We start from the raw sequence: 17,966 nt of genomic DNA, 5'->3' as shown, positions 1-17,966 counted from the left end.
ACAGCTTGAACATGATCCGGAACTCAATGGATAGCCAATAAAGGTGGTACAGGACCGGTGTGATCTGGTCCCGACTGGACATCCCAGCAAGGAGTCTGGCTGCCGCATGTTGGACAAGTTTTAGCTTCTGGATCACAGTCAAAGGCAGGCCAGCATACAGCAAGTTACAATAATCAAGCCTGGAGGTGACCATTGCATGGAGTACTGTGACTAGGTTAGAGTGGGAGAGGTACGGGGCCAGTTGCTGTGCCTGCTGTAGATGATAGAACGCTACCAGAGCTGTCTGAGTAACCTGGGCCTCGAGCGATAACGCTGGGTCCAGGATTACTCCCAGGCTCTTGACGGACGAGGCCAAGTGCAATGCCTTGCTGTCCAGCAGAGACAGGCAAAAGTCCCTATGACCCAGCCACAGTATCTCCATCTTTATAGGATTCAACTTCAGCCGGCTTGCTCTTAACCAACAATGCCCTCTTGATAATGCTGGAGGACTCCAGGGGCTGAAGACAGGCTGCCCTCCATCGTGAAAACAAGCTGGGTGTCATCAGCGTATTAGTGATACCACAGCCCAAAACTCTAGACCAAACTTGCCAGGGGGTGCATGTAGATATTAAAATGCATCGGGGAGAGGATTGCCCCCTGCAGCACCCCACGTACTGGAGTTCTCCCTCTCCCTGCTGTCCCCGGTCTCAGATAAATGAGGCCAGCCAACACAGGGCTGACCCCTGAACTCTGATATAGGCGAGGCGATGGACCAAAAGGTTGTGATCTACTACATCGAATGCTGCAGTGAGATCTAACAGCACCAGCAGCACCAAACTGCCTCTATCCAAGTGGGGCTGGAGTTCATCCACGACTGTGACCAGCTCCTTTTCGGTCTCATGGCCAGCACAGAAACTGGACTGGAAAGGATCCAATACGTTTGCATCCTCCAGGAATCGCTGGAGCTGATCCACCACCGCTCGCTCACTCAATTTTGAGACTGGGTGGTAATTGGCCATATCCAAAGGAACTAACTGAGGTCTTTTCAGATGCGGGTTGACCACTGCCTCTTTAAGCTGACCCAGAAACACCCCTTGCTCAAGGGAGCTACTTATAATTTTCAACAGGTGGCTCCAAAGCTCCTCCCTGGCAGCTTTTACCAGCCAGGAAGGGCACGGGTCAAAATGACAAGTGGTAGATTGTACAGCTGCCAGTGTCCTGTCCACATCCATCAGGTTGAGCAGGCTGGAGTGGTCCAAACATGGACCTGAAGAAAGCCAAGGGGCCTCCAGTTCACTTATTGTATCAATTAGTGACCGAATTACACTAAACAATTGTCCGGTCACGAGCTAGCTGCTGTGACAGAGGAAGGAAAATACGACCTTTTCGCATCCTTCACAACTCCCTTGTAGGATCTCATAAATGTCCGGCACAAGTGTCTTGACCCCTTGTCAGAAGCCCACTGCCACACTCGCTCTAGCCAGCTCAACTCCCGCTTCATCCATTGCAGCTCCTCAGTATACCAAGGAGCCGGTCTGGTGCAAATGCAGAGAGGGTGCCTTGGAGTGCAACCTCAATGGCTTCAGAGAGCCTGGCATCCCAGCTGTCTACTGACTCATCAAGGGAGGCACCAGTGGGTGTGGTCTCCTGTAGAGCATTCTGGAACTGCTCCGGGTCCTTTAGTCTCTGCGGGCGAGCCAAAATATCCCTGTTGCCTAGACAGGGGGGCACAGCAGCATCTATCTGAGCCTTGAGGATGTAGTGGTCAGACCACAGCACTCTATCAATAGAGGATAAGCCCACATTCACACCTACTGCGAAGATCAGGTCCAGAGTGTGACCATGCTGATGTGTAGGACTCCTGATGTTCACCAGGAAGAGACCTAGTGTCGTCACGGTTGACACTAGATCAGCAGCTGCCAAAGAGCAGGCTGAATCAATGTGGATGTTGAAGTCACCCAACACTAGTAACTTAGGGTACAACAACTCCCACTCTGAGACGACCTCCAAGAGCCGTGGCAGGCTGTCTGCTGGCACACTAGGCGACTGGTACACCAGCAGGACAGCCAGTCTCTCCAGGGAGTCCCAGCAAAAGCCCAAACACTCCAATCCAGTGATCAGCAGGACAGGGGACATCCTAAAGGAGATGGAATCTCGGATGAGCATCGCCACGCCACACCTCGGCCCTGTGTCCGAGGTTGCTGGACAAATGTGAAACCATCCGAGGTGAGATCATTGAGGGCCACTGTCTCCCCCCTCCCTCACCCAGGTTTTTGTTATGCATGCAAAGTCCTTGAATTTAATTTGGTGGAATTACAAGTAATAGCTAATACATTTTTAAAATGTCTAATCCAAATTATCTTGACAAAAGAAAACTAGTAAATGGACCATAACATTAGCTTCATATTGTATCACTGCTTTGCTAGGCAAAGCAAAGTCAGTTAGTTGACTCAAGTACCAACAATTGGCTGTATTTTCATCAAAGAGGTGAACTTGCCTTGAAGCCTTCTGAAAGACACAAAATCTTAACATTATCCAGGTCTGGAAAGTATCATAAAGGCTGTACATTTTTGCAGTTGTTTGGGATTTTAAGATATGTTTCTCCCTAGAAACACAGTAGAACCAGCATACAACTGTGATGATGAGACAGCTAGAAATCATACCCCTTACGTTTGTGTTTCTGTACAAATATTATTTGATGTATAATATTTTTCTTTTACTTTCAACTTGTGATTGTTGTTTATTTTTATATTATGTACATCCTTTTATCGTCAAATAATATTTGTACAAAAAGTAAAAGAGACCTATGCACTGGTGAAACTAATTGCCAACCATCAAAATAGAGATACTCTCAGATTAGACTGATTCTGGTCAAAGATAATTTAAGGAATGGAACTTGTGGCAAAATGTGAGGAATAGAATTCTTAATTTTAGAGTGTTTTTTAAATTGAATGGATATGTTGGCCTTGTACCCCTTACACTTGTGTTTTATGTTCACAGCATTCAAATGGCTTTCTAAAACCATGGGTTGGATTCTGTCAGTTTTTTTCACTCAGTCTCACTTAATTCACCTCATGACTCTAATCCCTGTTGCACTTAACATTTGTCTATGCAAGTCACATGATTTCCAGTGCAGCTTTTTCAGTGGTCAAAGACCCTGTCCTCCCTTTTTCATGAGCAGACAAGTTTGTTGGATCTAAACCTTACAACTATATCACCAATATATCTAGTTAACAACATGGCCAAATCTATGGATATTGAAATCCAGAGACTTGAAGCCATTAACAAACAGGACAGATCCTTCTACAAATTTGAAAAATATCCCAGGTTTGCAGAAAAATCTGAAATCTACAAAAAAAATTAAAAATGGGAGCTAAATCATTCAAAATAATAGAAGCAGCATCTGTTCCCTAAAGAAACAAATGCCTTAAGTAGCCATTGCTAGGTAAACCCAACAGTATTGCCCACCTTCAAGGCTTGGTTTTTGCTAGTAAATGTGGGGCAGGGTTTTTTACAGATGGCCTGGGGGCAGGGGTGGGGGAGCTCAGCAGCTAGGCAGAAATACCCAGTTGATTTGACTTGACTTCACAACATGCATGTTCTGAAGCTTAACTGCTTCAGAAAGCCACTGGAGTGTTATGATTAGAATTTCAGACTAGGATTTGGGAGACCTAGGTTTGAATCATCACACTACTGAGGAAGCTTACTGGGTGACCTTGAGCGAGTCACAAACATTACCTAATCTACAGGGTTGAGATCCATAGCCATCTACTTACTGGAAAGAGAGCTTTTCCTCCATTGGAACTGTGAATTAATATTTGTTGCAACTGATTAATGTTCATTCAAAAACTTAGCTGGTCTTAAGTGAGACAACTTTTGGAACATACTCTCCCCTGCCCTGTGTATTACTATGTCATTGGATGGGACCTATTCAAAATGCCTCAATATTAAGAGGGTTTGTTCAGTAGAGATGAGGAAGTGGCCATTTTCTGTGTTGACTTCTTCCCTGAAGAATTCATTCCTGACAGAGGCCTACACAGCTCTCTCTTTGCAAGTTTTAAGGAAGACAGCGAGGGCCTTTTCTGGGTCCTAATACAGCTATTTTAGCTAGAAATATATTATTTTATTTTGTTGCTTCTTACTTTTGTTTTTCATTGCTAGGATCTTCAACTATTTTAAGATATTGCTTGTAATATACTAACTGAAATTAAAGCTGTAATTCTTGAAAATGTCTTGGAAGAGTAGTTTGGGATCACATTTGGGTTTAAAATCCATAAGTGTTTCCTTATGACAATAAATGTGATTTAATGTTATTCCAGGTTGCAAACTTGTTTTAAAATATTAGAATCTGGGAAGAGGTCTAAATGTTGTTATTTTGTGTGCTTTGATCTATTAAATTAACTGAATTGAACTAAACTGTAATAACTTTCACCTATCATGATAATCTTGCAGACATGTCTGTCTCTCAAAGCTGTGTGAATTAAAATAGTGGTGAATTAAAAATCCTACACTGGGCTGGGTGAATGGATTTTCTTTCTCTATCAGCAGGTGGAGACAGGAACACAGACATTGAACACTAGTCACCTTTTGTAGGATGCTTTCATTCAGAACTGTTATTAGCTATTTATGAAATGATGAAGTATTTTTAGCTTTCAGATTAAGCTACACAGCAGTGTCTCACTTGCTAACAAAGTTCTGCTTAGCCCTCGGTGGTAAATCCTGCAGTTGGTTCAATTGACTATAATGCAACCAAGAAGCTGGCAATGCTGGCAGAATCACTTTGGAATCTTGTGTCCCCAGTAATAACCTTACTGGAGACCTTACATTGTAGTTAGGCTACAATGCTACAACCAACAAAACAACAACAACAACCCCAACCAATCAACAAAACACTTTCCTGAGAGTAAACCACATTTAGTATAATGGAACTCACTTCTCAGTAGGATTGCCTAGGATTTGCTCCCATAGAAAATCAGCTGTACATTTTTTTCTCCCTTTGTACTTGAAAAAGAACTATTCCATCTTGCTTTGACCTTTAGTGGAAATTCACCCGTTTTAGAGAGAATTATGAGATCATCCCAAACAGATGACATAGATTAATTCTACAGTATTTGTAAATCTATGGGCTGCAAGGTGGTTATTCCTAGCCCCATCATAATACCATTTTTTTGCAGTTAGTTGTGTTAATATCCAATTAATGAGTAGTTAATTTCAATAATTGTTTTTTACTTTAATGTTACTATACATTGACTTTAATATCACAATGATTTTGGGTAGTCATTGGAAAAATGCTAAACAAAAAGAGGGTCAAAGATTTTGACACACTGAACTGAATCTTTAAATTGGACACAGGTAGAGGGTTTTGAGATATATAAATGTTGCGTGATTAGAAGTACTATTGCTTCTCTGGTTAGCATACTTATTGCTTTTGTCTCCACTTGTCATCTGTGATCAAACAAGTTTTGTAGGTTTTTTGAAGCACTAGAAATGAGTGCTTCAAAATGTATTTTATTGAAACTGATTTAATATATACTAGAAAACCTATAGGCATTTTCACATCTGTTCTTAAAAACATTTGTATTTATTAAATTGGTCTATAATGCAAACATAAACCATATTGGATACATTATACAGTTGATTAACACAACTTGAACACTAAAGAAAAATTCTGAAAATACATAATTTCCTCATCAAACAATTTAAATGTGTGATATGAAATCTACTTTACAATAAGTACTGACATTCCATCAGAGGAAAAACTAAGCCACATGTAGCCAGAATTCAGGTTGTATGTAAGTTGTTCCTTTCCTGTTCTTGAAGCCTAAGATTGGGCAAAGGTGAAATGCAATAACAACCAGGAATTCATGTCTGAAGACATGTCCGAAAACACATGCAATATAATACATGATTCAAATGCAGAGGCCTATGAGTTGGTTGATCACATTTGGTTGTATGTTGTATTTTACATCAACAGCTGTTGCAATTGTAGATATTGCTATTCAACATAAGTAGAAAAAATATATCTAGACCTCAATTAAGAAAATGACCAAAAATCATCATCCTAGTTTGTCAGTTAATCCAAACTAAAAATCTTCCCATTGGTCCAAGCTTTCCATTAAAAAGATTTTTTTCAAAATATTGGCCCATTATATTAATTTAGCATGTGAAAAGGGATCAAATTGATATTGTCATGGCATTATACACCATTGCTCTCTAGCTGCAGACACTGTAAGAGGAACAGGATCTACTTTAGCACAAAGATCTGCAATGTGGCCCCTGTAGATGTCACGGCACCCTATTATATGTTTTTGGCACGTTCTAAGTGAAATAGGTGGAGCCAGATAAAGCTTTTGCCAGCAGAGTTTCTGTTTGGCTACTGAAGGTTTGATTGGGTGTGCAAAAAAATTTAGTGTTGCTTTGGCATCCCCTGCCACCATAGCACAAGAATCTAGACCATGTTACAGAAGTAAAGTTGTGACAGTCATTTTGTGACTGGCTCCAACTCCTCTGGAAGTTATTTTGTTGCTATGTCCACTATGCCATGTCAGAATTCCAAATGTGCCCCCAGACTCAAAAACATCAGGGTATCTCTGATTTAGCTTAAAGAGACCCTAATGCATTCCACTTAAAGAGAGGCATTGGGCAAGAAGGTTCCAAAAGAGTGAAGAATAGTCCAACTGTTAGGAACGATCTTAGTAATTAGTACAAGTTAACAAATATGCCTGATGGTATAAAGATCAACTAAACAAATTAAAAAGATTTCCTTAAAAAGGAAGTGATAAGGAACTCCACATATATTTCCAAGCTAAAATTTAATTGTATGAATATATTTGTAAGCTGCAAGCAGCTGACAGAGTATCTGGGCAAATCACCTTATAGTTATGGCTGACTTCAAATTCTCTCCCAAACTCTGTTGAGCATCCACAGTCATGCAACTTCTTACCTGCCTGGCAAAAAAACTTCCTTTGTCACATGATGGAGAAAACTAAAAGGGGCTTGGCCATACTCAACTTCATATTAACCAACAGGCAAGAATTCGTAGATGGTGCGTATGTGGGGGTGCCCTATGAGGAAATGACTGTGTTCTTCTAGAATTTCTTTTGCAGCGAAGGACCAAGGAAGTTTGTAGGCAGACATGTATGTTAGATTTCAGCAGGGCAGACCTTAATTAACTGAAAGGCATGATGAGAGTCATTCCATGTGCAAAAATTCTGAAAAGAAAGAATGCATGTGAAGGGTGGTCTCTCCTAGTGCTCAAGCCATTGCTATTTCAGCAAGATGGAGACATAGTAGGGGATCCAAGAAGCCAATGTGAGTGAACAGAGAATTCCATGATGAGGTAATTCAAAAAAGGAATTCCATGATGAGTTAATGAAAAAAAAAAGGAAACTGAGGCAAGGACATACCTCTTAAGAAGTGTATCTGAGGCTTGCTACTTACTGGAGAATTAGATTTATCGCTAAGTTGTTTAGATTAATAGAAGCTTTAGTTTGTCTGCTCTGTTGTGCTGTGTCAATAGTATAGCTCACAGATTCAAATAACTGCATAGTCCTGCAGTCAGTGTTTAATACAGACACTTTTAACTACACAGATCGCAGTTTTACAGCAACCTGGAGCTAGTGAGTAATTTATTAAAAAAAACATAGGCAGTGTGTGAAAATTTTATTGAATTACTTTTTGGGATAGCAACAACAATATTATTCAACATTGAACGCTTTTGGATTGAGGTTACTAGGTCACTAGTAAATTTTTAAAACTATTTGAAACATTTTTAAATGGCATTTCAAAATTATAGCTTAAGGTTATACTTCTGTGCAATGCCATTCAGACCCTTTGATGCTGAAGATCTACTACTGACTTATGTGTTAGAAGATCTATTTCCAAAAACATTCTCTGTGATTTAAAGGAACATGGATCAAACAGAGGTGGAAAAGGGAAAAATAAAATGTTTCAGATGAAGCAAGGCATGTTCAATCGCTTTATTCAGCTTGAACTATAAAGAAATATTATTAATGGCAGAATTTTAACTAGCAAGCTATTTTTCCCTCAACTTGATTACTCCATTTTAATAAAAGTTGATGTTTGACCCATCTGAGAAATGCTTTAATAGATAAAATTTTCAGAATGTTTATTAAGGGCTCTCGAATAGCATTGGCTCTTTTCAGGCACACTGTGTTTTCATGCTCTATAAGAGCTGAGTTTCTTTGTTTAATGTTGTTTTCCTGAGTAAATTAAATGTAAAATCTTACATTTTAAGTTACTTTTAAAGCAAGCTGATCATCCTAAGAGCTCAGCAAGAAAACAGTCCTGACAAGCTAGCATTGTAAGGTCTTTTTGTGTGTTCATTAGGAAACAAGGAGATGACAGAAACATAATCTGAGCAATTGTTTCCTTGTTTCTCAGAAGATGCTAAAATGGAAGTTCCTTGTGAAATCTAAGATCCAAAAGTATAGATAAAATGTAAGATTGGTTCTGGAGGGTTTTCCGGGCTGTGTGGCTGTGGTCTGGTGGATTTGGTTCCTAACGTTTCACCTGCATCTGTGGCTGGCATCTGTGGCTGCCATCTACAGATGCCAGCCACAGACGCAGGTGAAACGTTAGGAACCAAATCCACCAGACCACGGCCACACAGCCCGGAAAACCCTCCAGAACCAGTTGAATCGGGCCGTGAAAGCCTTTGACAATACAAATTTTAGATTGTTTCTCTTCCAGTTCAAGTCTCAAGAGAAAAGCAGTTTACCTAGTTCTCACTGCTTCCTTCCAATTCAAACCTTCACATTCTTTTTCAGAGTGATTTTATCTGTTGTGGGATTAATAACTTTGGAGTGAGATTCAGGATGTTTGCCATGCAACTATCACTTAAGCATCTACCAGTCACAGTAGGGGCATAGTCCAAGTTTCCTAGTGTTGCATGGGAAGTGCTGAATGATTTAATAGTGTTGTGCTCAAGCCTTGGAAACATTGCTGGGTCTAGGGTCTTGCTGGCATTTGTAGGCTCACATTTGCTTATCAGTTACACAAGCAGGTACTATGCAACTGAGATAGTTCAGGGTCATGTCTCTTTCCTCATGTGACAGAACTGAATGTGTACCTTGGTCTTTAAGTACAAGGGTAGCTGCCAAAGTGCTACACTACCCTTTGCCCTGATGAAAGCTCTTGTGAGCCTTCCTTTTTGAATGGCCATAACAATTGCAGGAATGAAACTCATAAAGGTGAAAAGGGGGAACTCTGAAACTTGCTATTTTCAGCATTGGAGGCAAAAGAACAGGGGCAAAAAGAACAATTCCCTTCTCAATCTCTGCTTGTACTTACAGCCATATACATTTGGTCACAATGGAAAATTCATATTCTGAGCTGTAGAGGAAATAGATTACCTTAATCCTGTGCAGGGGACAGAAGGCAGAATTATATAACTCAACAAATCTTGGAAGCTAAGCAGGAAGAGAGACTTGCAGGGAAACTCTGAAGGCAGTGGCAAACCACATCTTCTTGCTGGGGTCACCATAAGACAGTTATTTGATGATACTTTACACACACACAATCCTGTGCAGAATGGCACAACTTCTATTACAATCTGAGACTTCATGAATTTGCTATTCAATCTGTATACAAGGAACACAAATTATTTAAATGCTCATATGGAAAAATTTCAGAGACCACCATACTAGAGCTCCATACTGTTGGTACAGCATTTGAGAGCTCCCATTCAAGCATTACTTTTTATCCTTGAAACAAAGCAAATGTTGTGTATAATTAAGAAACTCTCGACCATCATACCTGCCCCAAGGAGCATCATCACAGAGAAGATGCTGTTTCTCCATGAGGGTAGTAATACCAGAAAATGAGTGTTAGATCTTCACAATCATCCCATTGTCATGCAAGATTTAGGTCAAGAAAAATTAAAATAGCAAAAGCTTTCAAGATCAACTTGGGGCCTTTCCCCACTCCCTTCCATCCCCCCTATGCCGCGCGCTGCTCTCAGCGCGCGGCATCCCAGGCGCACGCCCAGGCGTCCCCACGACCCCGCGCTCTGTGTGGGGTCGTCAAAACGCGCCGTTCGGAAGAGCGCCTGGGATGCCGTGCGCTAAGGGGGCGCGACAACGGCAGCGTCGGGGCGGCTGCGCTGTGGCCGCCCCTGCAGTGGGGAGGGAGGAGGAACCCCGCGCTACTCTCCTCAAGTAGCGCGGGGCTTACGGTAAGTGGGGAAAGGCCCTTGGTGTTATCAAAGTGAGTTATATTTCTATTTAAATACTGTCCTTGGTGGTGGAAAGTGCCATCAAGTTGTAACCAACATGGCAACCATTTAGGGTTTTAAGATAAGAGATGAACAGGTATGGTTAGCCATTGCCTGCCTCTGCGTAGCACCTTGCTTGGTGCTCTTACATCTAAGTACTAACAAAGATCAACCCTGGTTAGCATCTGAGATCTGATGAGATTGGGCTAGCCTGGTCATCCAGCACAGAAACTACATTACTCAAATCCTTCTTTTTATAAGTCCAAATATTTGAGTAGACACCAAGGATGAACAGGCTGTTTGACTCATGTGGAATTTAGATGTTGGGCGGGGGACACATTACAGGGTTATGCAAAGGTGGGATCCCTGAATGATCCCAAAGGAGGAATCCCTTTAAGGGACACAGAGACAATGGCATAGTGGCCAACTTCTGGGCCAGCATACTGTCCCTAATCCCAAGAGGTTGGTGATAGGCACTGCTTCTTGCCTTGTAAACTAGTTCTCTTTCCCTGGTTACCCTCAAAAGGAAGGGTGGAGAGTTTACTGCCAACAATTGGTCTGGCAGCAGCACTGGCTGACCCCACCCAAGCTGCCTGCAGACCTTAGAAATCTGTGATCAATAAAGTTGTAGCCTGACTTCCCACTCTAGTGTTCTTCTTACCATCCCTTCTGGTTGGTCTAAGCCCCAGGAATAATTTTCTGTATTGTGGATGCCATTATCCACCATTCCTTACCACTTGAAAATAGTTTTCTCTAGAATATGTTTCTAATAATTGCAGAAAGTGGAAAAGATAGACTGAGTTGCTTTTTAAAATAACTTAAATATGAAACTGCCAAACTGTGCCTTAACAAGCAGACTAACTATTTCCAGCCCTCAGGTTTGAGAATAGTTAAGAGCATTTGATATTCATCACAACTGTGTCAGTGTCCTGTGGTGTTATGATAAACCCACTGTAAATAATGTTATAATATTCTTTTCTAATTAAAAATACCAAAGTGTGATACACTAAATGATTGGAAAAGGGACCGCATCAAAACAGTTTATTTGAACATGATGGATTTTGTACCAAGATTTCCTACCTGTGTTGTAAATCATGCCTTGAAAGGGTAGGTGCCTCATTAACTGAAGAAAAAGAATATACAATAAAATATGGAAAAACTACAATGGAAAATAATGGGCTAAATTCAAGTTGTTTTATCAAAGGCAATGTGGAATTGGACAAGGCTATTCTGATAAAGGTTTTCAGCAGATTTTGCTTTCTGTACATGGGATAATAAATGTGCTAATAAATAATACATTTTCTTTATGATGGGGGAAACAGCCTGCAGGAAGGATGATGAATGATTGATGATTAATATCAAAACTAGAAAGGAATATCCCTCCATCCTCTTTTGTACAATATAACTTTTTCCATAAGGCAAAGGGTACTTCAGTCTTTTCAAACCTGACTTTGTAGCTTGCTGCTTATTGTTGTATAGTGGGAAAGGGAGGATCTCTGTGAGAATTTCTTCAGCAATGAACAGTTCTGCCTCGCAAGGCTCTTGCTAATGATAACGTTCTTCATCTGAAAAATTGTTGACTGTTTATAGTGATAAAGCATGGTCCACACTTTATCCTTCCAGAAAATATGAATGTTTACAGAATATTCTTTTCTCTGGTTTTCCTTTATTGACTTGGCAGGAAGACAAATCTCTAAGCACGCTGATATTGCAAGATGTTTGTTTTGCCCAGTTATTCATATTTTTCTGCTATCCAAGTGATCCCTCTCTCTCAGTCTGGTGTGTTTGCACCAAAATGTGTTCAGTGGTACACAAAAGTTGTTCTAAATAAAATTTGTGATATTCTAACAGAAAATGTGTGTAGGGGATTAGTAGGCAAAGAAAGAAGCAACAAACAAATTAATCAACAAACATCTCATGCAGTGACTGCAGTGGTCATATCGCTTTTTTTTTGGCTATGTAAGCCTTCCAAATAACTTGCCTTCTTAAACGTAGAGTTCCACCTAGCCAGACCCCCGGAGGATGGCTCTGGTTTATCAAGCAATGGTATTGCAAATATACCCTACATCCCCCCCCCTTGTCAAATAACAGCTGACGTATGGTGATCCTGTTACCCAAAATGCTGGGGTCAGCCCTTTTTAGAATGGGGAATTAGTGAGGACAAGCCTTGCCTAGTGAGTAGGAGCAACTAATACAAGAATTTTTCATCTGTGTATACATTAGGTTTTTCTCCTTAGAATCTGCAAGAGTTACAGAAGTAAAGTCAATAGTTTATTTGGACAAAGTAAAAATAATAAATGTACAAGCAGATAAATGATAAATGCGGACACACAGAGAATTCACACAATCCTAGGATTTTTAAAAGAGGTAAGGGGAAAGGTCTGGAATAGATCATGGTTTTGGGGCAATAATTACCTGATCATGAAGAAGGGGTCCAGACAGGGACATAGGTATAGATTTTTTATGGGGGGGTTCGGGGGTGGGGCCACACCCCCACCTGCCCCTAGGGCATGGCCACGCCTCCCCAAGCCCTGCCCCCAGCCTAGCACTTATAAAAGCAGCTCTCCAAGGCCGGGACGGCAGACTCCCCTGCCCTCCCCTGCCCCCCACCAGCTGGGCTCCCAGCCGGCAGCTGGCAGTTCCTTCTGCCCTCCCCTCTGGGCAGAGGCACAGAGGGAAAATGGAGCCCAGTGCAAAATCTGAGCCCCCCCCCCCCCGGCAGCCGCTGTGATGCTGGAATCCAGCCCAAACAGCATCACTTTCAACGGTGTTTAAACTAGAGAGCCCAAATTCTCCTTTTAAATCCACCTTGAAGGGAGAATCTGGGGTCCCCAGTTAAACAACATTGAAAGTGATGCTGTTTTGGGGTGGATTATCCCCCACTCTGAAACAGCATCACTTTCAATGTGGCGTAGTGGTTAAGAGCAGGTGCATTCTAATCTGGAGGAGCCAGGTTTGATTCCCTGCTCTGCCGCTTGAGCTGTGGAGGCTTATCTGGGGAATTCAGATTAGTCTGTGCATTCCCACACACGCCAGCTAGGTGACCTTGGCCTAGTCACAGCTTTTCAGAGCTCTCTCAGCCCCACCCACCCCACAGGGTGTTTGTTGTGAGGGGGGAAGGGCAAGGAGATTGTCAGCTCCTTTGAGTCTCCTACAGGAGAGAAAGGAGGGATATAAATCCAAAACTCTTCTTCTTCTAAACTGAGGACCTCAGATTCTCCCTTTAAATCCATGCCGAAGGGGGTGGATTTAAAAGGAGAATCTGGGGAAATTTGGGGAGTGCCTGCTGTCAGGGGTGCAATTGTTAAGCTAGAAGCACCAAACTTTCAGGGTATTTTAGGAGACTCTCCTAATGATACCACCCAGGTTTGGTGAAGTTTGGTTCAGGGGGTCCAAAGTTATGGACCCTCAAAGGTGTAGTCCCCATCTCCTACTAGCTCCCATTGGAAACAATGGGGGATGGGGGCACCCCCTTTGGGAGTCCATAGCTTTGGACCCCCTGTACCAAACTTCACCAAACCTGGGTGGTATCAGTACGAGACTCTCCTGATGAAACCTCCCATGTTTGGTGAAATTTGGTCCAGGTGGTCCAAAGTTATGGACCCACAAAGGTGTACCCCCCATCTTCTATTAGCTCCCATTGAAAACAATGGAGGATGGGGGCACCCCTTTTGGGAGTCCATAGCTTTGGACCCCTTGGACCAAACTTCACCAAGCCTGGGAGGTATCATCAGGAGAGTCTCTTACTGATACCACCAAGGTTTGGTGAAATTTGGCAGTATCATCAGGGGAGTCCCCCAAACAATCTCTGAAAGTTTGGTCCTGCTAGCCCAGGGGTAGGGAACCTTTAACACTCAAAGAGCCATTTGGACCCGTTTTCACGGGAAAAGAAAACACTTGGAGCCGCAAATAATTTTTGACATTTAAAATAAAGATAACAATATAGATATATATATATAGGGTTTTTTTAACCTTTTACTCCACTCATTCTGAGAAGCGCATGGATGCGCCCGCCCTGCTGCCTGCAGGGTGGGCAAGGAGCCGGCCGCTGGGAAAGCGCCCGCCCTGCTCCAATGGGGCGGGCGAGACGGGAAGCCTGTGGCGTGGCCCAGCCGACCACAGGCAGTTGGTGTGCCTGCCCTGCTGCCTGCAGGGCAGGCAAGGATGGGGCCGGCGGCTCGGCTCATAGAGCCACAGTGCAAGGGCAGAAGAGCCGCCTCTCGAGCCGCAGGTTCCCTACCCCTGTGCTAGCCTAAACAATGCGCCCCCTGCAGGCCAAAAACCTTAAAAACACTAAAAATATTTTAAAATATTTTAAAATATTTTTAAAAACCCACAAACGGGTGGGCGGAGCTTCGGACATGAATGGGGGGGTATGAACCCGAGAATCCCCCCTTACCTATGTCCTTGTCCAGAGAAGCAAAGTTCAATGCCTGCAAAGAGACAGGGTGTAGGTAGCTAGTAGGCGGTGTAACTGAACCAGGGCAACTCAGAATACAATGGGTGCAACCAGGTAAGATCAGAGGTTTAGTCCAAAAACACTGAGCACCAACTGACAATATAGCCTTTGTTTCATGGAGACAGGTGTGCTATGGTTGTAATGGGAACTTGCTTTCCTGGGCTGAAGGCTTTGTCTTTTCCTAATTGCTTTAGGAAAGGCGAGCCTGGCTATTTGCTAGTTAATGGTTGCAGCAATCTTGTCCGGGCAGGTTCTTGTCCTTTTTGGTATCACTGAGCCAATGCAGGGATGGCATGGCATCCATCTTGGCACTGCATTGCTGGCTATCTCTAAGGTTGGCAGAATAGGCAGAGGCATAGCTAGGGAAAATGGTGGCCGGGGCAAAATGACCTGAGGGTTTTTTGGGGGGGGTGCCCATGGGCAGCCACCCTCCGCCACCACAATCAAACAAAGTTTTTTTGCACCAGGTCATCTCAAAGTCACCATCACTTTATAGAACATGCCCCAACTCACAAATCTGGTAAAAACCAGATCCAGATGATTTTAAACTGATCCTCATGAATTCATATAATTTTTGCATTGGAATGAAATGAAAACATCATGAAACTATAGAACATGTTTTAGTCTATAGGCAGCACTAAAACAATCATGCATCCCATGCTCTGTGGCACTGCAGTGGCGCAAAAAAGTGCTTGAAAAACACTGTGAATACTGAAAATTTGATTTATTTGTTGTTGGGCATTGATTCATAACTAAGTCACACAATTCACACATGTTGCAAGGAAAATTAGATTAAGAACATAAGAAAGAGCCTGCTGGATCAGACCAGAGTCCATCTAGTCCAGCACTCTGCTACTCGCAGTGGCCCACCAGATACCTTTGGGAGCTCACATGCAGGATGTGAAAGCAGTGGCCTTCTGCTGCTGCTGCTCTTGTAAAGTGACCTGAATGTTATATCATTTTACTGTTTCCTTAGGTACATTTAACCCATTTAGTTGTTAACGTTTTTATAGGATTTTAGCTATTAGAGTACATTTCTTGTTGTTATTTTCCCTATTTTGCCATATTTATGGGATTGTATTGTTTTGTATATGGGAAGATTGTGGAGACCTATGGCCAGTACAATAAAACATTTAGCTTTCTTGCACAACTAACCTGGAGTTGGCAATTCTAGCACATGCAGACAGAAGTTGTAGGTGAAATAATGATGGCTGGCTAGAATCTGCTTAAGGTAGTAACTTCTTGTTCTTTATGTTTGTTACCCAGTTCTTTTCTGGGATCCTGTTTACTTTCTATTTTTTTATTAGTTTTTTTTTAAGTGATGGAGTCCAAAACAGTTCATTTCTTGGATAAACTGCTTACAAGACGGAGGTTTGTAAACGTTCAGATTACACAGAAATCTTTTTTTCCTGGTACATGAAAGTATATTTTTACAACTTGCTGCTTCACTTTGCCAGCATTAAATCCATCTGAAGTATTCATTTCTCTGACATGACATTTGTGGTTAAAATTTTCAAAATGTTATTTGATACAAGAATCTTCCCAGTTGATTTGTATTCTCGTATTCCCACCCACCCCCTCGCCTTTTATTTTTTCAGGCTGGCCTTCATTCTACGATGTGATGGCTTCTGACACAATTACATTCACTGATGACTACTCCTTCGGGATGCACAGAGTTGAGACAAGCTGCAGTCAGGTCAGTTTAGAGAAAAAAGCCCATTCTTATATTAAAGGAGGCAGAAATTGTTGTACTCACTTACTGTCTCTCTTCTCATCTAAATACCTTCAAAAGCTTTAGTTGTTCAAATACTAATTAAAGTTTTATGATGGGTCACAGCTTGACAGCTGGTGGATATCAGCGGAAATCAATGTGCTAATTAGTATATGTGTTACTATACCCTGTTCAGGATAAAAATGATAGGAGATTTGTGAATTCATCTGACATTTCCTGGACCATTTTTGTTTTAGAATGCTCCACTTAGGTCCTGGTGCCTTAGGGACAGAACTAGGTAGGCACTAGGGTTGGGACAGATTTACACCACCTCTGGTCCTGCTGCTGAGGCACTGTTAAGTGCACTCCAGTGAGAAGCCAGACAGGGTGACTGGCATATCCCTGGTGCCCCCACACTATCCCTTCCCACCTCTTATTGGAGCAGGTGCTTCCCTCTACCAGCTCTGTTTAATCCTCAGATATTCTCGTATCTTCCTGCATTGCCCTCATTGGTGAAAGAAAGTACTTCCTTTTATTTTACATTTCCAACAAATTGGTGAACAATTCTTATATATTTTAGACAATGTTACTGAAGCAAGATACCACTTATGAAACATTTTATAGAAGTTTTCTTTAAGATCCATGCTCAATGTGAATTTGTTAATATTTCTCTATAGTTCAGTCCATTCATCTAGTTTAATATTTTCCCAATATTCTTAGTCCATTTAATCATAAAACCTCTTCCTGTTCAGTTTTAAACACTAACAGATGTCCATATATTTTCCCTATTCGACAATATCTTTACATAATATTTCTTCAAAAGTTGTTCTATCTTGCCTAAATCCTCATTTTTTATTGTCTACTTTAAAGCATACTATCAATTGGAAATAAATGAACCAATAACATGATTTCACTTGTATTATAATCTGGTCTCTAGGTTTCAGTCTGACTTCCTTACCCAGCCTCTCTATAATATCTCTAGACCTTAACCAGGTTTTTTCATCTCCGTGTTCCTTTATTTGTATAGCTTCCAATCTTGATAGCCACATTGGAGTACTATTATGAAACCTATCTTTATACTTCAAACAAACATTTAATAAGGCATTCCTGATTAAATGATTCCTAAAATGTTTAAAATACTTATTCTTTTCAGGCCACAAGTCATCATGCCAACCTTTATTATTATTGTACTGCTCTATTTTCAATGATTTAATCATTTCTAAGCATGATATATTCTTTTAGCAGCACTATGGCACATGTCTTCAAATAAGTCTGTAAGTCTAGTACTGCTGTTCCTCCTCTCCCTCTATCTGTCTGTCTGTCTGTCTGTCTGTCTGTCTGTCTATCTATCTATCTATCTGGTACCCATCCACCAAAGTGCTCAGTGCAGATGATAAATACTTATTGATAAATACTTATCAATGATAAGTATTTTCATCTGGGCTTTCTTCCACACCAGATGAATTTTACCAGATTCTTCCTCCCTTGTTGAAATGGTTTCTCTGTAAGAATTAAAGGAATATTTTAAAACAAAAATAATATTTTAGGCAAGATGTTTGCAACACACACATACAGCCCATCAC

At 41.6% G+C, this 17,966-nt stretch overlaps 1 protein-coding gene across 8 annotated transcripts in view; it reads left to right on the top strand.

Annotated features, from left to right (window-relative positions):
• The window catches only part of MSRB3 (methionine sulfoxide reductase B3), an 80,788-nt gene that overhangs the window by 60,521 nt on the left and 2,301 nt on the right, over positions 1 to 17,966 (top strand). For all 8 annotated transcript variants that reach the window (XM_048500166.1, XM_048500165.1, XM_048500167.1 and 5 more), the window contains one exon: positions 16,271 to 16,368. In XM_048500166.1, coding sequence (XP_048356123.1) covers positions 16,271 to 16,368 — 98 coding nt within the window. The remainder of the gene's footprint in view (positions 1 to 16,270; positions 16,369 to 17,966) is intronic.

Source organism: Sphaerodactylus townsendi, linkage group LG06, assembly GCF_021028975.2.
Source record: "Sphaerodactylus townsendi isolate TG3544 linkage group LG06, MPM_Stown_v2.3, whole genome shotgun sequence".
NCBI classification, from domain to species: Eukaryota; Metazoa; Chordata; class Lepidosauria; order Squamata; family Sphaerodactylidae; genus Sphaerodactylus; species Sphaerodactylus townsendi.
This window is presented reverse-complemented; position numbering and strand designations above follow the sequence as displayed.